This window comes from Rhinatrema bivittatum, chromosome 8, assembly GCF_901001135.1.
Source record: "Rhinatrema bivittatum chromosome 8, aRhiBiv1.1, whole genome shotgun sequence".
Taxonomy (NCBI): Eukaryota; Metazoa; Chordata; class Amphibia; order Gymnophiona; family Rhinatrematidae; genus Rhinatrema; species Rhinatrema bivittatum.
In genome coordinates, this window is record NC_042622.1 from 7,782,839 (window position 1) to 7,808,873 (window position 26,035).

General features: G+C 52.8%; 1 protein-coding gene across 1 annotated transcript in view; it reads right to left on the bottom strand.

The window, feature by feature from the left end:
- ZNF512B (zinc finger protein 512B) overlaps window positions 1–26,035 on the bottom strand; it is a 101,689-nt gene that overhangs the window by 56,084 nt on the left and 19,570 nt on the right. The window contains exons 2-11 of the mRNA XM_029614308.1: window positions 24,782–24,861; window positions 21,284–21,441; window positions 18,335–18,555; window positions 16,508–16,579; window positions 8,782–8,913; window positions 3,152–3,354; window positions 2,501–2,593; window positions 1,774–1,875; window positions 781–948; window positions 456–647 (exon numbers count right to left, since the gene is read on the bottom strand). Coding sequence (XP_029470168.1) covers window positions 456–647; window positions 781–948; window positions 1,774–1,875; window positions 2,501–2,593; window positions 3,152–3,354; window positions 8,782–8,913; window positions 16,508–16,579; window positions 18,335–18,555; window positions 21,284–21,441; window positions 24,782–24,853 — 1,413 coding nt within the window. The 5' untranslated portion in view covers window positions 24,854–24,861. The remainder of the gene's footprint in view (window positions 1–455; window positions 648–780; window positions 949–1,773; window positions 1,876–2,500; window positions 2,594–3,151; window positions 3,355–8,781; window positions 8,914–16,507; window positions 16,580–18,334; window positions 18,556–21,283; window positions 21,442–24,781; window positions 24,862–26,035) is intronic.

Genomic DNA, 26,035 nt, shown 5'->3' on the forward strand with positions numbered 1-26,035 from the left:
TCCACGCTGGGAACCGGCTACCAGACCTAGGCAAACCTCTGCAGGATCTCGGAAATCACCTCAGGAATTCTGAACCGGGGGAGGGACCTTTAGGTATCACCGAAGGAGAGCGGGGCTCAATTTTTTTCTCCAATTTAAATGTAGAATTTCTCCTTCCAGAAAGTACAGCAATCCCCATAGGGAGAGGTACATCTACCATCTGCTGGAGACAGAGAAATACTGAAGGGCTGAGGTCACTGCAGGGGTGTATGTAGGGTGACGTCAGCTTTGAAATCTGACTTCGTCTCCATCTGCTGGTGGGGGAGCATAACCCATTGGTCCTGAGTCCATCCGGCTACACGCTAGAAAAGCACAAGTGCTGTGTGGTTTCCTGAATCGTTCTGCATTTATTATGCTGACGGTGCCCTGTGCTCCAGGCATTAATGCAGAAGCCGGGGTGCTGGGCCATCACTCACTTGCTTTGTATCTGGTACCAGGTCCTCTTTCATCCTGCGCTTGGTCCATTCTTTGGCCAGCTCATCCTCTGCGATTTCCTGCAGATGGAAGACAGCGACCTGTGCTGACCTGCGACGAACTCTGCCACTGGGGGTTCTCTCAAAATCTTCCAGTGCAGGATCTTCAGGCTTCATAACGGATTCCTCCACTGGCTGAGGGTGGAAAGAAAGGGACGGTCAGAGCCGGGACACAGGAGGGAAATCTGCTTCTACTGCAGGGACCGGGAGGTATGCAGGGGAGGGAAGAGGAAAGAGTGGGGGAGGGAGCGCAGCTGGGGCCGCTCACCACTCTGTGCTCGGATCGCACGTGGTAGTCGTGCCCAGCCTTGGATTTATAGGTCTTGCTGCAGTGGCTGCAGGTGAAGACAGGTTTCTCGCTTTCAGAAATCTCCTTTCCACAGCGCTGCTGGTGGTACTGATAGCCCATCAGGCTGGAGAAGGTGGCCGAACACACCTAAAGGCACAAAGAAGGGCACAATCTGAGCCACCGAGGCAACTACCAACCAAAGCAAGCTGTACTGCAAGACTGAAACAGGGATCATGCGCCGCGGGACAGACTGTGCCGTGACACAGGGGCCACAGGCGTCTGTGCTGCGACCCAAGGGCCTCATGGAGGGGACACATGTCTATGCTGTGACACATGAACCACACACACAGGGGGGGGATACACCCTGAGGGGGCACACGCTAAGGACCACATGCGTCTGTGCCGTGACACAGGGACTGCGCATGCTAAGGAGTCACACGCATCTATGCCGTGATACAAGGACTGCACATACTAGGGAGTCACACGCATCTATGCCGTGATACAAGGACTGCACATACTAGGGAGTCACACGCATCTATGCCGTGATACAAGGACTGCACATACTAGGGAGTCACAGGGACTGTGCATGCTAAGGAGTCACATGCATCTATGCCGTGATACAAGGCCTGCACATACTAGGGAGTCTCATGTCTGTGCCATGACACAGGGACTGAGCGCGCTAGAGGGCCACATGCGTCTACCTTGACACAGGGACCGCACACACTAGGGAGTCACACTCGTCTGTGCCGTGACACAGGGACTGCGCACGCCTCAAGGCCAATGCGTGTGTACTGTGACACAAGGACAGCACATACTAGGGAGTCACATGTCTGTGCCATGACACAGGGACTGCGCACGCTAGAGGGCCACATGCGTCTGTGCCTTGATACAGGAAGTGCGCGTGACGCAGTAGGGGCTATGGGAAGCTGGAATATACATGGGTGGTGCTCTCCAGGTCCTGCTGTAGCGTTACCTCTCTGGGGCATCTCAACTTGCCAAGTTGCTTCAGCACCTTCCTCAATCTCTCTCGCTCATCGTGTTCACTGAGGCCAGAGACATCGGCAGCGGCAGCGGGCTGTTAACAAGAGACCCACACGTGAGACACCTCCCGACCCACCCGCAGGGTCACAGCTCTGCCCCTTCTCTTCACTGGATGCCCTGTGAGAGCGCTCCCTCCCCTCCCTGGAGTCCCTCTTACCTCGTGAGAGCGTTCCCTCCCCTCCCTGGAGTCCCTCGTACCTCGTGAGAGCGCTCCCTCCCCTCCCTGGAGTCCCTCTTACCTCGTGAGAGCGCACCCTCCCCTCCCTGGAGTCCCTCGTACCTCGTGAGAGCGCTCCCACCCCTCCCTGGAGTCCCTCTTACCTCGTGAGAGCGCTCCCTCCCCTCCCTGGAGTCCCTCGTACCTCGTGAGAGCGCTCCCTCCCCTCCCTGGAGTCCCTCTTACCTCGTGAGAGCGCACCCTCCCCGCTCCCTCCCGTCCCTGGAGCCCCTCTTACCTCGTGAGAGCGCTCCCTCCCCTCCCTGGAGTCCCTCTTACCTCATGAGAGCGCTCCCTCCCTCCCTGGAGCCCCTCATACCTCGTGAGAGCGCTCCCTCCCCTCCCTGGAGTCCCTCTTACCTCGTGAGAGCGCTCCCTCCCCTCCCTGGAGTCCCTTGTACCTTGTGAGAGCGCTGCCTTCCCTCTCGGGAGTCCCTCGTACCTTGTTCGAGTGCTCGGCCATCGTATGATAGTTCAGCCCAGCTTTGGACTTGAATTGCTTTTTGCAGTGTTGACACTTCAGGGCATCCTGCAGCTGAATACATGAAAGTCAGGTCTAGAATTAGTGCAAGTCCTGGCTCCTCCCACAAGTGACTGCTCACCAGCCGACTCTCAGTTACTCTGACAGGATATAGAGAAGCTGCACGGACGCAGTGCATGGGCCACGGGCAGAACAAAAAGGAAGGCCAATGCCTGATCCTGGAAGAGCGAGTGCTCAGGCAGGAAAGGAAGGGCCTCGCCTCCATCCCTAAGTCAGGTCCTCCCGGACTGGAGAGGCTGGAGGTGCCGTGAAGGCAGCAGTCATGAGCCCCTTCTCCCCAGAGGGAGCCCATGACTGCCATGATCCAGAAGAAGGCCCTGCGGCACAGCCCCCGCCCAGGACTCTCACCAAGAGAGCAGAGTAGCCAGGTCGGGGTGAGAGAGAAATGTAAAGTAAGGGGAAGCGATCACCCGGGGTGGCTTCTGTGCCAGAATCGGGGCTGAAAGTCCAAAAGCAAGAGAGTGAAGAAAGGAAAACCACGCAAGCAAGGTGCCTGCTCCGAGCGTGTGAGGGAGAGAGAGACCGAGCTGCCGGCCCTCAGCCAGCACCCACCTTCTGACACACATCCATGTGCTTGTAGAGTCCTGCAATGGTCTTCCTGGTGACGGCATCGCAGTTTGGGCAGGTGACCAAGCCCCGCTCGCCAATCTCCCGCTGCCACCTGTCCTCCACGCTCGTCAGCGCGGGGGAGCGGCTCTGACAGGGACGCTGCCCCTCACCATCTCTCCTCCGAGCGGGGGGCGTGCGGGAAGCTGCTGCGAGAGAGCGGGAGACAGGATGACCCACCGTGAGAGCTCTCATACAGAGGGCACTGCAAGACCTAACGAGGAGGGGGTGAGGTATGGATGGAGCAGGACACCAAGTCAGCACAGCTTCCTCTATCCAGAAACCACGAGCTGCGCAGACGGCAGAGTCAGCCGGATAAGTCTGGAGGTAGATTCTGGACTGCACCCGCACCACTGAATATAGCCGGCTAATTTTAGGTCGGCTCCTTGGCACAACCAGGCTTAGCCACCGTAGTCATCCGGCTAACTCTGAATATCAAAGCTGGCCGGTTAACTTAGCTGCATAACTCAACTCCTGCCACTTACGCCCCGAGAACGCCCCTAACTTATCCGGCTCAATTCTAGCTCCCTAACTCAGTGACAGGCGGGAATTCAGAGGGGTCCCAAATATAACTTCAGAGTTAATTCATACACATAACATATAAGAGTTAAAGAAAACTGATATCGAATGTGACAAGACCATTTATATCACTTGTTCTTTCCAGGCTCATATGATGTAACATTAAGTGGTGAGGGTCTGGCTGAAAGAAAAGGATAGTGTATTTGAAATTTAAGCAGATGCACTGAAGGATCTGAGCCTGGAAAGAATAATAAGTGCTATAAATTGTTACATTTCATATAAACTTTGTTAAACTCTTGTACTCTTCTCTGCTGTGTATGAATTTACAATTCTGAAGAAGAGTTTTATCGGTTTTTTTATTTTAGTAGATAGCCAGCTAAATGCTTTCAAATATGGATCTCCATGTAACTAGCAGGCCCGAGTCCCAATCCCAGCCCTGCCACTGACTGCTGTGATGATCCTGCACAAGTCACCTTACCCTCATGTACCTCAGGTGACTGATTTGCAATCACATCTTATCATGTAACTGGCAGGCCCGAGTCCCAATCCCAGCCCAGCCATTGACTCCTGTGATGATCCTGCACAAGTCACCTTACCCTCATGTACCTCAGGTGACTGATTTGCAATCACATCTTATCATGTAACTGGCAGGCCCGAGTCCCAATCCCAAATCCCAGCCCTGCCACTGACTCCTGTGATGATCCTACACAAGTCACCTTGCCCTCATGTACCTCAGGTGACTGATTTGCAATCACATCTTATCATGTAACTGGCAGGCCCGAGTCCCAATCCCAGCCCTGCCACTGACTCCTGTGATGATCCTGCACAAGTCACCTTACCCTCATGTACCTCAGGTGACTGATTTGCAATCACATCTTATCATGTAACTGGCAGGCCCGAGTCCCAATCCCAGCCCTGCCATTGACTCCTGTGATGATCCTGCACAAGTCGCCTTACCCTCATGTACCTCAGGTGACTGATTTGCAATCACATCTTATCATGTAACTGGCAGGCCCGAGTCCCAATCCCAGCCCTGCCACTGACTCCTGTGATGATCCTGCACAAGTCGCCTTACCCTCATGTACCTCAGGTGACTGATTTGCAATCACATCTTATCATGTAACTGGCAGGCCCGAGTCCCAATCCCAGCCCTGCCACTGACTCCTGTGATGATCCTGCACAAGTCGCCTTACCCTCAGGTACCTCAGGTGACTGATTTGCAATCACATCATGTAACTGGCAGGCCCGAGTCCCAATCCCAGCCCTGCCACTGACTCCTGTGATGATCCTGCACAAGTCACCTTACCCTCAGGTACCTCAGGTGACTGATTTGCAATCACATCTTATCATGTAACTGGCAGGCCCGAGTCCCAATCCCAGCCCTGCCACTGACTCCTGTGATGATCCTGCACAAGTCACCTTACCCTCAGGTACCTCAGGTGACTGATTTGCAATCACATCTTATCATGTAACTGGCAGGCCCGAGTCCCAATCCCAGCCCTGCCACTGACTCCTGTGATGATCCTGCACAAGTCACCTTACCCTCAGGTACCTCAGGTGACTGATTTGCAGTCACATCTTATCATGTAACTGGCAGGCCCGAGTCCCAATCCCAAATCCCAGCCCTGCCACTGACTCCTGTGATGATCCTGCACAAGTCGCCTTACCCTCATGTACCTCAGGTGACTGATTTGCAATCACATCTTATCATGTAACTGGCAGGCCCGAGTCCCAATCCCAGCCCTGCCACTGACTCCTGTGATGATCCTGCACAAGTCACCTTACCCTCATGTACCTCAGGTGACTGATTTGCAATCACATCTTATCATGTAACTGGCAGGCCCGAGTCCCAATCCCAGCCCTGCCACTGACTCCTGTGATGATCCTGCACAAGTCACCTTACCCTCAGGTACCTCAGGTGACTGATTTGCAATCACATCTTATCATGTAACTGGCAGGCCCGAGTCCCAATCCCAAATCCCAGCCCTGCCACTGACTCCTGTGATGATCCTGCACAAGTCACCTTACCCTCAGGTACCTCAGGTGACTGATTTGCAATCACATCTTATCATGTAACTGGCAGGCCCGAGTCCCAATCCCAGCCCTGCCACTGACTCCTGTGATGATCCTGCACAAGTCGCCTTACCCTCATGTACCTCAGGTGACTGATTTGCAGTCACATCTTATCATGTAACTGGCAGGCCCGAGTCCCAATCCCAGCCCTGCCACTGACTCCTGTGATGATCCTGCACAAGTCACCTTACCCTCAGGTACCTCAGGTGACTGATTTGCAGTCACATCTTATCATGTAACTGGCAGGCCCGAGTCCCAATCCCAGCCCTGCCACTGACTCCTGTGATGATCCTGCACAAGTCACCTTACCCTCAGGTACCTCAGGTGACTGATTTGCAGTCACATCTTATCATGTAACTGGCAGGCCCGAGTCCCAATCCCAGCCCTGCCACTGACTCCTGTGATGATCCTGCACAAGTCGCCTTACCCTCAGGTACCTCAGGTGACTGATTTGCAGTCACATCTTATCATGTAACTGGCAGGCCCGAGTCCCAATCCCAGCCCTGCCACTGACTCCTGTGATGATCCTGCACAAGTCGCCTTACCCTCAGGTACCTCAGGTGACTGATTTGCAGTCACATCTTATCATGTAACTGGCAGGCCCGAGTCCCAATCCCAGCCCTGCCACTGACTCCTGTGATGATCCTGCACAAGCCGCCTTACCCTCATGTACCTCAGGTGACTGATTTGCAATCACATCTTATCATGTAACTGGCAGGCCCGAGTCCCAATCCCAGCCCTGCCACTGACTCCTGTGATGATCCTGCACAAGTCACCTTACCCTCAGGTACCTCAGGTGACTGATTTGCAATCACATCTTATCATGTAACTGGCAGGCCCGAGTCCCAATCCCAGCCCTGCCACTGACTCCTGTGATGATCCTGCACAAGTCACCTTACCCTCATGTACCTCAGGTGACTGATTTGCAATCACATCTTATCATGTAACTGGCAGGCCCGAGTCCCAATCCCAGCCCTGCCACTGACTCCTGTGATGATCCTGCACAAGTCGCCTTACCCTCAGGTACCTCAGGTGACTGATTTGCAATCACATCTTATCATGTAACTGGCAGGCCCGAGTCCCAATCCCAGCCCTGCCACTGACTCCTGTGATGATCCTGCACAAGTCACCTTACCCTCAGGTACCTCAGGTGACTGATTTGCAATCACATCTTATCATGTAACTGGCAGGCCCGAGTCCCAATCCCAGCCCTGCCACTGACTCCTGTGATGATCCTGCACAAGTCACCTTACCCTCAGGTACCTCAGGTGACTGATTTGCAGTCACATCTTATCATGTAACTGGCAGGCCCGAGTCCCAATCCCAGCCCTGCCACTGACTCCTGTGATGATCCTGCACAAGTCACCTTACCCTCAGGTACCTCAGGTGACTGATTTGCAATCACATCTTATCATGTAACTGGCAGGCCCGAGTCCCAATCCCAGCCCTGCCACTGACTCCTGTGATGATCCTGCACAAGTCACCTTACCCTCATGTACCTCAGGTGACTGATTTGCAGTCACATCTTATCATGTAACTGGCAGGCCCGAGTCCCAATCCCAGCCCTGCCACTGACTCCTGTGATGATCCTGCACAAGTCACCTTACCCTCAGGTACCTCAGGTGACTGATTTGCAGTCACATCATGTAACTGGCAGGCCCGAGTCCCAATCCCAGCCCTGCCACTGACTCCTGTGATGATCCTGCACAAGTCACCTTACCCTCAGGTACCTCAGGTGACTGATTTGCATTCACATCTTATCATGTAATTGGCAGGCCCGAGTCCCAATCCCAGCCCTGCCACTGACTCCTGTGATGATCCTGCACAAGTCACCTTACCCTCAGGTACCTCAGGTGACTGATTTGCAGTCACATCTTATCATGTAACTGGCAGGCCCGAGTCCCAATCCCAGCCCTGCCACTGACTCCTGTGATGATCCTGCACAAGTCACCTTACCCTCAGGTACCTCAGGTGACTGATTTGCAGTCACATCTTATCATGTAACTGGCAGGCCCGAGTCCCAATCCCAGCCCTGCCACTGACTCCTGTGATGATCCTGCACAAGTCACCTTACCCTCAGGTACCTCAGGTGACTGATTTGCAGTCACATCTTATCACCAACAACAGGGCTAATGCTCCCGCCACGACAAGGCCACCCCTCCCATGCCTAATGAGAAGGACCTGCTTCCATCTCTGGAGGCTCCTGTACTGATCAGGCACCAGAGCGGGGATGAGGACTCGTCCTGTCTGTTAGTCAGCAAGTCAGACTCCTGTCTAGGTAAGAGATGTAATGGAAGAGCCAGTTCTTTCTTCACATCTGATGCAGACACAGAATTTCTCTCTGTAGATGCCGCTAAAAGCGCAATTGCTGCCTGGATATTAAGGATACGGCACCTCAGCAGCTTCGTGCGTCGCCACCAGATGTGTGACCCTGCCTCAAATGTCTAGCCAGGGACATATGCCTGAAACTGAAACATATTTTGCTAAATTCTCTCTAATTCTGCCTTGTTTGCTCCTGTAAGAAATGTTTCCATTTGATTTAGATTATTTACATGAAGGTCAGCAGAGGGGATAAACCGAGCAGCTGCAATTACTAGACTGGTCACTGGGTGGCAGCAGCAGCGCATCAGCTCTGAATCCCTCTGCTTTTACCCCAAGGAAAGCTTCGGTGAATGGGCCTGGTCTGCAGATAGTGGCCAATGCTCGCTCCAAGCTTTAAATCATCATTTGGGTCTTGCACACCAAAGAGCAGAGGCCGGCTCAGGGCTGCCCTTATGAATGCATGCCAGGAAGCCCCACATCCTCTCCGGGCAGATGGTATGGGTGGCAATGTGTGTATGAAGAGGCCTGGAAGGCGTCATCCCTGAACTCATCAGCATGACAGGTTTCAGGGTGGCTCCTGCATGAGATGAGAGGCTCGCGTGCTCGCCTAGTCCCTCACAAGGAACTCCTTTTCTACTGCTGCTCCCTGGGCCTTGCTGTACCTGGGGAGTAGGCTGCAGGATCCCTCCTGACGGCAGCCTCGGGGCCTTTCCCTCTCACCTCCTGCATGCTGCTCTTCCCTGCCACCTTCCTGGCACGGTTCGCTTTAGCACGATCTTCTACTTTTGCAAGACCTGTTGGGAGAATGAAATTCAGAGAGCACAGGGCGGGCAGCTCACATGCGCTGTGGCAGAATGGGAGACGCAAAGAACAGAAGCCACTACAATCACAATTTGAAAGATCAGCTGCCTGCAGGGCCATTCCTCCCCGCTGTTTATTACCTTGCTGCTGGCAATTTATTTAACTTTTCCTAGATATACTCTTGATTGGCTTTACTTATATAGTCTTACGCAGCACAGAAATCTATAAAGCAAAGACATGGAATGAAATCAGACTCAAACCTTCCCAACTGCACAGTGAGCGGGTGAACCCTGAGGCAGGAACTGGCAGGGAAGCCAACCCTATCTTCTTATTGCCCCCAGAACCCCTCTAGCAGATTTAACAGCTTCTTCCCATACTCTAAGTTTCCTTTGTGAACTCAACCAAGCTAAAGTGAAGCATCGAAGAATTCTGGAAGAGTCGAAGGATCAATATTCCAGTCCTTTTCATCCAGGCAGACCTGTCCAGACGCATAGGTTATACTCGCCAACCAGCAGATGGAGACAGAGAGTATCAGGCTTGCTGACATCACCCTACATAGGCTCCTGTGCTACCTCGGCCTGGCAGGATTCTCTGTCTCTATCAGATGGCAGGCAAGCAAGCATCCCGTGCTGAGCTGAGGACTGGGGATCCTGCAGCAAGATAGTCCTGGACTCACTGCTGGTGGAACAAAGGTCTTCCAGGGTTTTTTTTTTTATCTGGAGTAGAGCTTCCAACTATAGCTGTGAAAATGCCTTCCCCCTCCCCCAACCCTCTCCTCCCACGGAAGAAAAAAACAAGATGGTGAAAAAAATAGAAACTCCTTCAGGATTTCCTCCAGAGCTGCTCTCTCCTTACGAAGTAACACAGTAAACGTCCCAAGTGGTCCAGCCAGTCTGCTCAGAAAGCTTTTGGTTTTTGTTTTTAGGGTGGTAACTGCCGCTCTGAGCAGGTTCCCCTATTTCTTCATCCTTCAGCCTCCAAGGATCCTCTGTGTTTGTCCCACACCCTTCTGAATTCATGACCACCTCTTCCTGGAGGTCCACCACCCTGTCCTGCTGCTGTTCCTGAGTCTACCCCCTCGGAGTTTCCTTGGCCTGTGTGTCTAACGTTTGTTTAAAAAAACAGAGAGAGAGAAAGAAAGCTGGGAGCCGAAGTCTTCAGCACAGGACAGCAGTACTTGGTGAGAGTCTGAGGGTCTGCTGTTTCTTCAGTGTTGGGCATTTTGGGCCGCACAGAAGAGGAGGGAGAGTGATGTTTGGTGGCGATGGCGAATGGGAGGAGAACGCCTGCATGCACTGCGTGTGGCTCGCAGTGGGAGGACAAGGAGAGCGGGCACAGCATCGGCAGAGTCAGTCAGCCAGCCTGCTCCTGCCAAGGACCTTTTCCAAGGTGATGGTGTCCAGAAGGTGTTTTAGTCCACTCGTATCTGAACAACTGGTTAATCTCAGCAAAATTAGTCTGCGAAAGCAAACTCAGTCCAAGAAAGCCAGAGTAGGGCAAGTGCTGCAGTAGCTGGGCTAGGTGGTCAATTTCACAAATTGTATTGCAGCCCCTAGAGCAGGGGTGGGCACTTCCGGTCCTCGAGGGCCACAGGATATCCCTAATGAATATGCATGAGAGAGATTTGCATGCACTCTGCCTCAGTTGTATGCAAATCTATGTCATGCATATTCATTAGGGATATCCTAAAACCTCAACAGGTTTGTGTCCCTCGAGGACTGGAATTGCCCACCCCTGCCCTAGAGTAGGGGTGGGCAATTCCCACCCCTACTCTAGGGCAGGGAAAGAAGGGAAGGAAAGGAAAGGGAAGGAAACATGCACTTGACAGAAGCGAGGATTCAGAAGCTGCAAGCTCAGGTGACTCACAGTGTGGAGTTATCTCCTTGGGGTCCATGGCAGTAGCGTTTGATTTGGTGCCATGGGCAAGAGCTCACACGAGGCTGTTGAACTGATCATTACTGTCGAGATGGTCTCTGCAGTTCCAAAATTATTCAATAAGACCCTCCCTTTCAGGTCAGCCCAGAGTGAGTTTACAAAAGGGGGTGGATCTCGAGGCTCCCTGTTGGGTGACGGTGAAATCAGATGTAAGCTTGGTGGAGTAGAGAGCTCATGGTCAGGGTCGGATAACAGGGAGGGCACAAAGTGCTCCATCATCTGCTTGCAAGCCAGTGAGATTCGGTTTGCATTTATATGGTTTACTCCTCTCCTGCAACATTGGGCCATCAGAATCTTGGTGGCATGTGTGAATCACCAAGGCAGAAGCAAAGGTCCTCTGGTCACCACATCTCAATAAAGATACAGCAGAATTAGAAAAGGCACAGAGAAGGGCGACCAAGATGATAAATGGGAGGGAACAATTTCATTATGAAGAAAGGCTGAAGAGGTTAGGACTTTTCAGCTTGGAGAAGAGACGGCTGAGGGGGGATATGAGAGAGGTCTATAAAATAATGAGTGGAATGGAAAGAGTAAACGTTAATCAGTTGTTTCCTCTTTCAAAAAGTACAAAGACCAGGGAACACACAATGAAGTTACTGGGTAATATATTTAAAACTAATAAGAGAAATTTTTTTTTACTCAATGCATAAATAAGCTGTGGAAATCATTGCCAGAGGATGTGGTGAAAGCTATTAGTGTAGTTTCATTTAAAAAAGGTTTGGACAAGTTCCTGGAGGAAAAGTCCATTAACCATTATTAAGGTGGACTTGGAGAAATCCACTGCTTATCCCTGGGAAAAGCTGCATGGAATCTATCAACCCTTTGGGATCCTGCCAGGTACTTGTGACCTCGATTGGCGACTGTTGGAAACAGGATACTGGTCTTAATGGACCGGTATGGCAAAACATATACTTATGAAGTGAGTTTGTTGTTAACCTGGGCGGAGAAGCCCATGAGAGTTCTGGCTGCAGCACACATAGCAAGAGTAGACAATGTGCAGACAGACTTTCAGTTGCAATATCTTGGATCCCAGTGAATGGAGTCTGTCACAGGTTACATTTGACTGGATAATATCCAAATTGGGAGGGTACTGGTAAAGGACCAGTTAGTGATCAACGGAAATGGAAAATGGACGGGTTTTTCAGCTGCAGGAAAGAGCTGGATTTGGACATCCTGGTTCAAAGCTGGCCAATAGAGGAGAGGTCCATTAACTGCTATTAATCAAGTTTACTTAGGGAATAGCCACTGCTATTAATTGCATCAGTAGCGTGGGATCTTCTTAGTGTTTGGGTACTTGCCAGGTTCTTATGGCCTGGATTGGCCACTGTTGGAAATAGGATGCTGGGCTTGATGGACCCTTGGTCTGACCCAGCCCGGCAAGTTCTTATGTTCTTATGTATTTTCCCATAGCCCCTAGGAGGCAGAGTTGTTCAGAGGATCTCTGGGCATCAGGATCTCGTGATTCTGGTAGCTCAATTGGTCGAGGTGCTTCTGGCATGCGGATCTGGCAATTTGACAGGCATCCCTTACTATTAAGTGGAGAAAGAAGATACAGCTTAATTTTGTCTTACAGCTTGACCCTTGAAAGGACTCTGCTGCCCAAGAAGGGCTATTCTCAGAAGGGTGGGAATATCTTCTTGAGAGGCAGAACGTTTTCAACCTCGCTGGCATATATGAACCTCTGGAGGATCTTTGAAAAATGGTGTGCGGGGAGACAAGTTACGGTAAGGAGGAGTGATTTTGTAATTTCTGCAAGATGGCCTGGCCTTGGCCTTTAACTTGAAAGTACAAATAGCAACAAGTGCTTGTTGCAGGGGCAGATTATCTTCTAGGACCTTGTATTTGCATCCTGAGGTGTCTCGTTTCCTTAGAGGAATAAAGCAGATTCAGCCTCCAGTGAGGAATTCTGTTCCTTCATGGAATATGAATTTGATTCATATTCCATATTCCAAGGTTCACGATGATGCGAGATGTCAGACGCCGTAACCATTTAATCTTATAAGTTAATCTCATTATTTCCCCGCTAGCTGTATCTTATAATGCATTCATGCTTTTCAAGTCTGCTGCAAATCCAAGTTTGTTGAATGTTTATGTTTATTTATTTTTTGTATATTTATACTTATATTTATAATCATTTCATTTTATTTTAAGTCGTTTGCTGCTTTATCTATAAGTTCATACGAAGTTAGCCCTGTTATCTGTATCCTCTTGTTTGATGTAATTTCCAATTTTGGTTCTATGTAAACCGACGTGATATGTACTAGTACAGGAACATCGGTATATAAAAGCCTTAAATAAATAAATAAAATGAATTTGGCCTTAACATTCCTTTTTGGTTCTCCCTCCAAGCTTTTGAGAAAAGCCTCAGTCAAGCTTTTCACTCTCCAGGTGGTTTTTTTGGTGGTCTATATACAGACGATGTTCAGCTCCTGATTCCTATAAACGACTCTATTGGGAAAACTTCAAAAATAGTAGAGATGTATATGTCAACTATTCAACAACTTTTAAATCATAGAAAATTATTTTTTTAATACAAACAAGAAGAGAAAAAGTGCCTGAGAGCACAAGTGGGGAAAAACCTACCTCAGCACTAGAAAAAAACCAAAACAATAAGGAGAAAGCCGCCGCACAGCAGAGCTGTGCTACTGTCTTAAGTTCTCTTCTTTTTTTTTTTTGTTAAACTTTATTCAATTCCTCCAAAGCTGAGAAACAGAGGCTAGAAAAAGGAATAGACTGCCTCAGAATAAAAGAATACCCTGAGCCTGCAGCCGCCTCGTGAAAAGGAGGGATCTAGACCACCAGATTTATACCCCACGAGCGCACGGACCGAGCACACTCAAGGGTCACCAAGCCCCGACTCGTCCGCCTCAACCGGTCAGGGAAGAACCCACTAGGATTCAGAAAACCCCCGGGAGGAAGGCTCAAAAAGAAAAAGTTGCCCAGACAGCAGAACTTCAGGTTTGCACTATCTACCATCTGCTGGAGACAGAAATACCGAGGGATTGCAGGTGGGACACATGGTTAACTAGCAATGTCAGTAAAACTCTCTCTGTCTCCATCTGCTGGCAGGGAGGCAGAACCCAGGAGTCTGGACTAATCTGGGCACATACAGGGAACTCAAAGTTATAATTGAACTAAATATGAAAAAGCATGTTAACCTCAAACTCAGGGGGGAGCTCTTCTCCTGCCCGACATCATTACAGACCCGGAGGGGAGGGGGGGGAGCCCTTATCCTGCCCGAAATCATTTCTATTAACGCAGCCGTGGCCCGAGAGTGGAAGATCACACCGGGACCCCCCACTGGACCCCAAGAAATTTCAAACATTTTGGGGGGGTTCGGGAGGGTGGGGGATTTATTTTAAAGGGTCGGGGTGGGTTTTAGGGTTGTTTTAGTGTGCCGGTTTTCCCGCCCTCCCCCGATTTACGATTTAAAAGATTTAAAAAAAAAAAACAAAACCACGACGATCAGATTCCCTCCCCCCCCAGCCAAAATCGATCGTTAAGACGATCGATCACACGATTCACATCTCTAGGGGGGAGCCCTAACCCTGCCCGACATCATTACAGACCCAGGGGGAGCCCTTCCCCTGCCCGACATCAATACAGACCCAGGGGGAGCCCTTCTCCTGCCCGACATCATTACAGACCCAGGGGGAGCCCTTCCCCTGCCCGACATCATTACAGACCCAGGGGGAGCCCTTCCCCTGCCCGACATCAATACAGACCCAGGGGGAGCCCTTCTCCTGCCCGACATCATTACAGACCCAGGGGGAGCCCTTCCCCTGCCCGACATCAATACAGACCCACGGGGGAGCCCTTCTCCTGCCCGACATCATTACAGACCCAGGGGGAGCCCTTCCCCTGCCCGACATCATTACAGACCCAGGGGGAGCCCTTCTCCTGCCCGACATCATTACAGACCCAGGGGGGAGCCCTTCCCCTGCCCGACATCATTACAGACCCAGGGGGAGCCCTTCCCCTGCCCGACATCATTACAGACCCAGGGGGAGCCCTTCCCCTGCCCGACATCATTACAGACCCAGGGGGAGCCCTTCCCCTGCCCGACATCATTACAGACCCAGGGGGGAGCCCTTCCCCTGCTGACATCATTACAGACCCAGGGGGAGCCCTTCCCCTGCCCGACATCATTACAGACCCAGGGGGAGCCCTTCTCCTGCCCAACATCATTACAGACCCAGGGGGAGCCCTTCCCCTGCCCGACATCATTACAGACCCAGGGGGAGCCCTTCCCCTGCCCGACATCATTACAGACCCAGGGGGAGCCCTTCCCCTGCCCGACATCATTACAGACCCAGGGGGGAGCCCTTCCCCTGCCCGACATCATTACAGACCCAGGGGGAGCCCTGCCCCTGCCCGACATCATTACAGACCCAGGGGGAGCCCTTCCCCTGCCCGACATCATTACAGACCCAGGGGGAGCCCTTCCCCTGCTGACATCATTACAGACCCAGGGGGAGCCCTTCCCCTGCCCGACATCATTACAGACCCAGGGGGGAGCCCTTCCCCTGCCCGACATCATTACAGACCCAGGGGGGAGCCCTTCCCCTGCCCGACATCATTACAGACCCAGGGGGAGCCCTTCCCCTGCCCGACATCATTACAGACCCAGGGGGAGCCCTTCCCCTGCCCGACATCATTACAGACCCAGGGGGAGCCCTTCTCCTGCCCGACATCATTACAGACCCAAGGGGAGCCCTTCCCCTGCCCGACATCATTACAGACCCAGGGGGGAGCCCTTCTCCTGCCCGACATCATTACAGACCCAGGGGGAGCCCTTCTCCTGCCCGACATCATTACAGACCCAGGGGGAGCCCTTCCCCTGCTGACATCATTACAGACCCAGGGGGAGCCCTTCCCCTGCCCGACATCATTACAGACCCAGGGGGGAGCCCTTCTCCTGCCCGACATCATTACAGACCCAGGGGGGAGCCCTTCCCCTGCCCGACATCATTACAGACCCAGGGGGAGCCCTTCTCCTGCCCGACATCATTACAGACCCAGGGGGAGCCCTTCCCCTGCTGACATCATTACAGACCCAGGGGGAGCCCTTCCCCTGCTGACATCATTACAGACCCAGGGGGGAGCCCTTCCCCTGCCCGACATCATTACAGACCCAGGGGGAGCCCTTCCCCTGCCCGACATCATTACAGACCCAGGGGGAGCCCTTCCCATGCCCGACATCATTACAGACCCAGGGGGAGCCCTTCCCCTGCCCGACATCATTACAGACCCAGGGGGAGCCCTTCCCCTGCTGACATCATTACAGACCCAGGGGGAGCCCTTCTCCTGCCCGACATCATTACAGACCCAGGGGGAGCCCTTCCCCTGCCCGACATCATTACAGACCCAGGGGGAGCCCTTCCCCTGCCCGACATCATTACAGACCCAGGGGGGAGCTCTTCCCCTGCTGACATCATTACAGACCCAGGGGGAGCTCTTCCCCTGCCCGACATCATTACAGACCCAGGGGGGAGCCCTTCCCCTGCTGACATCATTACAGACCCAGGGGGAGCCCTTCCCCTGCCCGACATCATTACAGACCCAGGGGGAGTCCTTCTCCTGCCCGACATCATTACAGACCCAGGGGGAGTCGTTACGCATACTAATAATATTGCAATGTCTTCCTTTTACCTTTCAGGCCAAATGTGCCAGAGATTGATGGCTGCTCGCCTGTAAACTTCTTCGGGGTTTTCTGCTTCCTTCCTGAGTTGGGAGAGAGAAGGAAGAGTTTCACATTCTGCTGACAGGAATGACAGAAAACAATTCCTACCTTGCATGTCTGACCCCAAGGAGGAGAGTGGAAGGGATGTCAGGGGAAAGGCTTTTCCCAGTCTTGAACTGGCGTTTGCTGTGCGGCTCAGAGAAAGGCAAAGTAAGCCTAGGGAGAGCCTGTTCTGTGGGCCCCGGCTGAGAATCCAGACTGGTCCTCAGCAGCCACCTCTCAGGTATTCCCAGCACGTAGACGGCGGGGGATCCCCGAGGAGACACCGCTCCTGGAAGGACCTGCACTCATTCTAGCCTGACCCCATTCCTCTACGTCAGGCCTACGCTCTCGCTTTCTTAAGAACACAAGAACATAAGAACAGGCCATACTGGGTCAGACCAAGGGTCCATCAAGCCCAGCATCCTGTTTCCAACAGAGGCCAAAACCAGGCCACAAGAACCTGGCAATTACCCAAACACTAAGCATCTTGCATCAGGAATCCTATGTGCAGAGGGGCAGCAGGGATCTCTCAGTCTCTGCAGGTTACCCCCCACCACACTCCCACCTCTCTTGCCTTCTCCCTGCTGCAGTTAATCTCCTCCTCCCACCCCCAATAGTGGTGCGCAGGGCTCCTGCTGTGTCCACCTCTATCCTGCTCCTGTTACCCTCCAGGATTCACCTTCCAACCCACCCTCCCCCAAAAATAGCAGCTGAAATTCCCCTCCTCCCTCACCCCCAAGGACAGTCACACTCCCCTCCTCGCTCACCCCCAAGGACAGTCACACTCCCCTCCTCCCTCACCCCCAAGGACAGTCACACTCCCCTCCTCCCTCACCCCCAAGGACAGTCACACTCCCCTCCTCCCTCACCCCCAAGGACAGTCACACTCCCCTCCTCCCTCACCCCCAAGGATAGTGATCTCCCCTCCTCCCTCACCCCCAAGGACAGTCACACTCCCCTCCTCCTCCCTCACCCCCAAGGACAGTCACACTCCCCTCCTCCTCCCTCACCCCCAAGGACAGACACACTCCCCTCCTCCCTCACCCCCAAGGACAGACACACTCCCCCCCCTCCCTCACCCCCAAGGACAGTCACACTCCCCTCCTCCCTCACCCCCAAGGACAGTCATACTCCCCTCCTCCCTCACCCCCAAGGACAGTCACACTCCCCTCCTCCCTCACCCCCAAAGACAGTCACACTCCCCTCCTCCCTCACCCCCAAAGACAGTCACACTCCCCTCCTCCCTCACCCCCAAGGACAGTGATACTCTCCTCCTCCCTCACCCCCAAGGACAGTGATACTCCCCTCCTCCCTCACCCCCAAGGACAGTCACACGCCCCTCCTCCCTCACCCCCAAGGACAGTGATACTCCCCTCCTCCCTCACCCCCAAGGACAGTCACACGCCCCTCCTCCCTCACCCCCAAGGACAGTGATACTCCCCTCCTCCCTCACCCCAAAGTACAGTCATACTCCCCTCCTCCCTCACCCCCAAGGACAGTCATACTCCCCTCCTCCCTCACCCCCAAGTACAGTCATACTCCCCTCCTCCCTCACCCCCAAGGACAGTCCTACTCCCCTCCTCCCTCACCCCCAAGGATCGTGATACTCCCCTCCTCCCTCACCCCCAAGGACAGTGATCTCCCGTCTTCCCTCACCCCCAAGGCCAGACCCACTCCCTGCTAGTGCAATATTCCCCTCCCTCCCCATGCGGACACGATGGCACTCCTGGGTCTCCTCTGGCCCCTAATCTTACTGTGTCTCATCCTCTCTGGGTCCTCCTCTGCCACTGCCGCCTGGCTGCCTTCCTGCTTGGAGTCCATGCCGTTAGAGGCTGCTGCAGATGATGGGCAGGGACGCTCTCCTCTTCTCTGGCTCTCTGCTCCACACTCCCCATTCTCAGGGGGCTTCCCCGATACTTTCTCCATTTTTACCTTTTTGGCATTTCTCGAACAGGAAGTGGCATTCACTGCAGCTCTACAGAAAACACTCAGAGTGAAACCTCCAGCAAATGATGTGTACAGCTCACCAAATACAAACATACAGTCGCCCAGATAGCACACCAGACAGTGCTGCAGGGCAGAGCTGCGTGTGAGGGTCTCAGTACTGGAATAGCAGGAAGTGCTGCAGGGCAGAGCTGTGTGTGAGGGTCTCAGTACTGGAATAGCAGGAGGTGCTGCAGGGCAGAGCTGTGTGTGAGGGTCTCAGTACAGGAATAGCAGGAGGTGCAGGGCAGAGCTGTGTGTGAGGGTCTCAGTACTGGAATAGCAGGAGGTGCTGCAGGGCAGAGCTGTGTGTGAGGGTCTCAGTACTGGAATAGCAGGAGGTGCTGCAGGGCAGAGCTGTGTGTGAGGGTCTCAGTACTGGAATAGCAGGGGGTGCTGCAGGGCAGAGCTGTGTGTGAGGGTCTCAGTACTGGAATAGCAGGAGGTGCTGCAGGGCAGAGCTGTGTGTGAGGGTCTCAGTACTGGAATAGCAGGAGGTGCTGCACGGCAGATCTGTGTGTGAGGGTCTCAGTACTGGAATAGCAGGAGGTGCTGCAGGGCAGAGCTGTGTGTGAGGGTCTCAGTACTGGAATAGCAGGAGGTGCTGCAGGGCAGAGCTGTGTGTGAGGGTCTCAGGACTGGAATAGCAGGAGGCGCTGCAGGGCAGAGCTGTGCGTGAGGGTCTCAGTACTGGAATAGCAGGAGGTGCTGCAGGGCAGAGCTGTGCGTGAGGGTCTCAGGACTGGAATAGCAGGAGGTGCTGCAGGGAAGAGCTGTGCGTGAGGGTCTCAGTACTGGAATAGCAGGAGGTGCTGCAGGGCAGAGCTGTGTGTGAGGGTCTCAGTACTGGAATAGCAGGAGGCGCTGCAGGGCAGAGCTGTGCGTGAGGGTCTCAGTACTGGAATAGCAGGAGGTGCTGCAGGGCAGAGCTGTGCGTGAGGGTCTCAGTACTGGAATAGCAGGAGGTGCAGGGCAGAGCTGTGTGTGAGGATCTCAGTACTGGAATAGCAGGAGGGGCTGCAGGGCAGAGCTGTGTGTGAGGGTCTCAGGACTGGAATAGCAGGGGGTGCTGCAGGGCAGAGCTGTGTGTGAGGGTCTCAGTACTGGAATAGCAGGAGGTGCTGCAGGGCAGAGCTGTGAGTGAGGGTCTCAGTACTGGAATAGCAGGAGGCGCTGCAGGGCAGAGCTGTGTGTGAGGGTCTCAGGACTGGAATAGCAGGGGGTGCTGCAGGGCAGAGCTGTGTGTGAGGGTCTCAGTACTGGAATAGCAGGAGGCGCTGCAGGGCAGAGCTGTGTGTGAGGGTCTCAGTACTGGAATAGCAGGAGGCGCTGCAGGGCAGAGCTGTGTGTGAGGGTCTCAGTACTGGAATAGCAGGAGGCGCTGCAGGTCAGAGCTGTGTGTGAGGGTCTCAGTACTGGAATAGCAGGAGGTGCTGCAGGGCAGAGCTGTGTGTGAGGGTCTCAGTACTGGAATAGCAGGAGGCTCTGCAGGGCAGAGCTGTGTGTGAGGGTCTCAGTACTGGAATAGCAGGAGGCGCTGCAGGGCAGAGCTGTGTGTGAGGGTCTCAGTACAGGAATAGCAGGAGGTGCTGCAGGGCAGAGCTGTGTGTGAGGGTCTCAGTACTGGAATAGCAGGAGGTGCTGCAGGGCAGAGCTGTGTGTGAGGGTCTCAGTACTGGAATAGCAGGAGGTGCTGCAGGGCAGAGCTGTGTGTGAGGGTCTCAGTACTGGAATAGCAGGAAGTGCTGCAGGGCAGAGCTGTGTGTGAAGGTCTCAGTACTGGAATAGCAGGGGGTGCTGCAGAGCTGTGAGTGAGGGTCTCAGTACTGGAATAGCAGGAGGTGCTGCAGGGCAGAGCTGTGTGTGAGGGTCTCAGTACTGGAATAGCAGGAGCTGCAGGGCAGAGCTGTGTGTGAGGGTCTCAGTACAGGAATAGCAGGAGGTGCTGCAGGGCAGAGCTGTGTGTGAGGGTCTCAGTACTGGAATAGCAGGAGGTGCTGCAGGGCAGAGCTTTGTGTGAGGGTCTCAGTACTGGAATAGCAGGAGGTGCTGCAGGGCAGAGCTGTGTGTGAGGGTCTCAGTACTGGAATAGCAGGAAGTGCTGCAGGGCAGAGCTGTGTGTGAGGGTCTCAGTACTGGAATAGCAGGAGGTGCTGCAGGGCAGAGCTGTGTGTGAAGGTCTCAGTACTGGAATAGCAGGGGGTGCTGCAGAGCTGTGAGTGAGGGTCTCAGTACTGGAATAGCAGGAGGTGCTGCAGGGCAGAGCTGTGTGTGAGGGTCTCAGTACTGGAATAGCAGGAGGTGGTGCAGGGCAGAGCTGTGTGTGAGGGTCTCAGTACTGGAATAGCAGGAGGTGCTGCAGGGCAGAGCTGTGTGTGAGGGTCTCAGTATTGGAATAGCAGGAGGTGCTGCAGGGCAGAGCTGTGTGTGAGGGTCTCAGTACTGGAATAGCAGGAGGTGCTGTAGAGCAGAGCTGTGTGTGAGGGTCTCAGTACTGGAATAGCAGGTGGGTGATAAAGGGCAGGGGTGAAGTTTGGTAGAGCAGCGAGTCACATGTAGTAAAAGTCTTTTGGATTTCGGCAGCAGCCAGCAGGCTTGGAGTGAGAATTGCCTTGCTACCACATTGTAACTTTCCAAAAGAAGTCATACATTATAAGAAGTCCAGTGTGAGAATGAACCTCAAGTTCTCAGCACCGGCACCAGCTCACAGCTGTAGTCACCTTTTCTTACTGCTTCTTCTCTGCCCTCGGGCTCTTGGTGTCGAAACCGGCACTGGCTGGGCATGTTTCCAGGACTTGTGCTTCTGCAGCAGAGAGTCAGAGGCAAACGTAACTTCACAATAACAGCAGGAATAAATTAACTTCTGTGAGAGCGCCATCTGCAAGACAGTAACAGAGCACACACACAGTCACACCCAGAAAAGAATCTCAAGTACAGTCACACACACACCATCACACACAGCAGAATCATGCAGGGGCTGAAGATACAATCACACACACCATCACACACAGCAGAATCATGCAGGAGCTGAAGATACAATCACACACAGCATCACACACAGCAGAATCATGCAGGAGCTGAAGATACAATCACACACACCATCACACACAGCAGAATCATGCAGGAGCTGAAGATACAATCACACACACCATCACACACAGCAGAATCATGCAGGAGCTGAAGATACAATCACACACACCATCACACACAGCAGAATCATGCAGGAGCTGAAGATACAATCACACACAGCATCATCTGGCAGAGTCACGCAGAGGCTGAAGATACAATCACACACAGCATCACGTGGCAGAGTCATGCAGAGGCTGAAGAAACAATCACACACAGCATCACCTGGCAGAGTCATGCAGGAGATGAAGATACAATCACACAAACCATCACCTGGCAGAGACATGCAGGAGGTGAAGATACAATCACACACAGCGTCACGTGGCACAGTCATGCAGAGGCTGAAGAAACAATCACACACAGCATCACCTGGCACAGTCATGCAGAGGCTGAAGATACAATCACACACAGCATCACCTGGCAGAGTCATGCAGGAGCTGAAGATACAATCACACACAGCATCATCTGGCAGAATCATGCAGAGGCTGAAGATACAATCTCACACCATCCCACATAGCAGAATCATGCAGAGGCTGAAGATACAATCTCACACAGTGTCACATGGCGCAGTCATGCAGAGGCTGAAAGATACAATCACACAAAGCATCACCTGGCAGAGTCATGCAGGAGCTGAAGATACAATCACACAAAGCATCACCTGGCAGAGTCATGCAGAAGCTGAAGATACAATCACACACAGCGTCACCTGCCAGAGTCATGCAGAGACTGAAGATATAATCACACACAGCATCACCTGGCAGAGTCATGCAGGGGCTGAAGATACAATCATACACATTACCTGGCAGAGTCACGCAGAGGCTGAAGGTACAATCACACACAGCATCACCTGGCAGAGCCAAGCAGGAGCTGAAGATACAATCACACACAGCATCACCTGGCAGAGACATGCAGGAGCTGAAGATACAATCACACACAGCATCACCTGGCAGAGTCATGCAGGGGGTGAAGATACAATCACACACAGCATCACCTGGCAGAGCCACGCAGGAGCTGAAGATACAATCACACACAGCATCACCTGGCAGAATCATGCAGGGGCTGAAGATACAATCTCACACCATCCCACATAGCAGAGCCATGCAGAGACTGAAGATACAATCACACAAAGCATCACCTGGCAGAGTCATGCAGAAGCTGAAGATACAATCACACACAGCGTCACCTGCCAGAGTCATGCAGAGACTGAAGATATAATCACACACAGCATCACCTGGCAGAGTCATGCAGGGGCTGAAGATACAATCATACACATTACCTGGCAGAGTCATGCAGAGGCTGAAGATACAATCACACACAGCATCACCTGGAAGAGTCATGCAGAGGCTGAAGATACAATCACACACAGCATCACCTGGCAGAGCCACGCAGGAGCTGAAGATACAATCACACACAGCATCACCTGGCAGAGTCATGCAGAGGCTGAAGATACAATCACACACAGCATCACCTGGCAGAGTCATGCAGAGACTGAAGATACAATCACACACAGCATCACCTGACAGAGCCATGCAGAGACTGAAGATACAATCACACACAGCATCACCTGGCAGAGTCATGCAGGGGCTGAAGATACAATCACACACAGCGTCACGTGGCACAGTCATGCAGGGGCTGAAGATACAATCACACACAGCGTCACGTGGCACAGTCATGCAGAGGCTGAAGAAACAATCATGTACAGCATCACCTGGCAGAGTCATGCAGGAGCTGAAGATACAATCACACACAGCATCACCTGGCAGAGTCATGCAGAGGCTGAAGAAACAATCATGTACAGCATCACCTGGCAGAGTCATGCAGAGGCTGAAGATACAATCACACACAGCATCACCTGGCAGAGTCATGCAGGAGCTGAAGATACAATCACACAACATCACTCGTGGCGTCATGCAGAGACTGAAGATACAATCACACACAGCGTCACAAGTGGCACAATCACATGGGCTGATGATACAATCACACAACGTAAATCGTGCCTCATTCACAAAGCAGTTGAAGACAATCACACACAGCATTACATGTGGCAGAGTCTTGTAGGGGCTGAAGATACAGAAACCTAATCAGAGCTCATGCAGAGACCCCTCCAGCTTCCTCACCCTTCCACAGTATTAATGAGAGCTCACAGAGACCCCTCCTCCTGCCTCCTCACCCCTCCACATCCACAGCACTGAGAGCTCACAAAGACCCTTCCCTGCATCCTCACCACCCTACAGCACTAATGAGAGTTCACAGGGACCCCTCCTGCCTCCTCACCCCTCCACAGCACTAATGAGAGCTCACAGGGACCCCTCCTGCCTCCTCACCTCTCCACAGCACTAATGAGAGCTCACAGGGACCCCTCCTGCCTCCTCACCTCTCCACAGCACTAATGAGAGCTCACAGGGACCCCTCCTGCCTCCTCACCTCTCCACAGCACTAATGAGAGCTCACAGGGACCCCTCCTGCCTCCTCACCTCTCCACAGCACTAATGAGAGCTCACAGAGACCCCACCTGCCTCCTCACCTCTTCAAAGCATTAATGAGTGATCACAGAGACCCCCTCCTCCTGCCTCCTCACTCCTCCACAACACTGAGAGCTCACAGAGACCCCTCCTGCCTCCTCACCCCTCTACATAAATTTGGAGGTTCCTATCTTGCTCTTTCTACCATGTCTCCCATTTTTATATGGGTCTAACGGATAACATGAGTCACTCTGACAGCACGAGACATGCAGAGTTCACCAGCAATCAGGTGAAGAGCTGCAAAGCCTGCAGCAACTGGCAAAGTGTGAATGCACATGAATGATCTGTTTCTTAGCAGCAGAAAGTGTGAAAGAGGGAGGGAGAGAGGGCACGAGACAGAGGAAGGAGACAGCGCAGAAACATGTGAAGATGCACGACAGGGAACAGCAGAACGTGTGAGAGAGAGAGGGCATGAGACAGAGGAAGGAGACAGCACAGAAACATGTGAAGATACACGACCAGGAAGAGCGGAAAGTGTGAGAGAGAGAGAGGACATGAGACAGAGGAAGGTTAGGGTGGGAGACAGCACAGAAGCATGTGAAGATGCACGACAGGGAACAGCGGCGTTACCGGGATGTCCCCTACATCAGGGCTCCTGCTCCTCACCTGCTCCTTTTTCTTTCCTTCCATTTTCTCTCTCATTTCATTGGCTGCAATCCAAATAAAAAGAAAATGCTGAGAGCCTGTCCTTTCCTCTAGCTGCTTGCCCCACCTTACATTCCTCCTAAGTACTGAGGAAATAGGATGGGGATAGGGTAATGGAAGGCAACACTATAGGGTAGGAGAGCTAGGAGGATGGGGGGCAAGGTGGAAAGGCTGTGAAGGAAGGAGGAGAGGAACCAGGAGGCAAGGCAGGAGCAGGGAGGTATTTTGATTTTGGCGTGGCCGGAGAGGAGGCTCGTGCTTGTCCTCCTACCCAAGAAGATCTGCAAAGGCTGCATGGGGGGATCCTGGAAGGCCTCAGGGGTGGGTGAGTCCTAGAGGGCCAATACAGCTCCTCAGACCTGCCATGACCGGGTGTGCAAGCCACGCATTTGCACAGGGCAGCACAACCTGGGGGGGCAGCAGTGGCAACAGAAGAGGCCGCAGGGCTGCCAGCTGAAGAGGAAGAGAGACTGCCAGTCGCCACGAAGTTCAATCCGCCAGCGGGTGAAGAGAAAATACTGCGCTGCAGCCGAGTTCCCTGAAAATATACCATGCGTGCGTGTGCACAATCTTTCCTGCTTCAACGCCAATTTTCCCCCCTCCTCGGTGGTCATTGAGAAGAGGAGCCTTCCGGGCTGTGGTGGAGCTCATCCCACCAGGCCCAAAGAGAACAGGAGGCAGTGCAGGTGTGTGTCCGAGTCTGTGTGTGTGTTTATGTCTATGGTGGAGCCTGTGTGAAAGCTTGTGTGTGTGTGTGTGGCCATGGGAGAGCCTGTCTATATGTGTATATGCGCCTTTGAGAGCCTATGTATCACATACATTATGTGAGAGCCTGTATGTGATACATACATTGTGTGTGAGAGAGTATAGGCATGTATATGAGAAAGGGTGGGTGTGAGAGCATCAAAGCGTTACTGTCTGTGTGTGAGAGAGAGACAAGATAACGTTTGTCTGGCCCTAATATTCCCCAAATTCACAAAAATCTCAGGGTGACTGGAAATCAAAACATCCCAGGTATGGAGAGCGGGAGATTTTTTTTAATTTTTATTAATTTTAATTATTGGGTGTAATTTGGTGTTTTTGCTGTTTTGAAATTTATTTTTTTTTAGGAAATATTAGAACTTTTTTAATTGTTGGATTTTTTGAAATATTGTATTGTGATTGGGAAATTTTAGATAT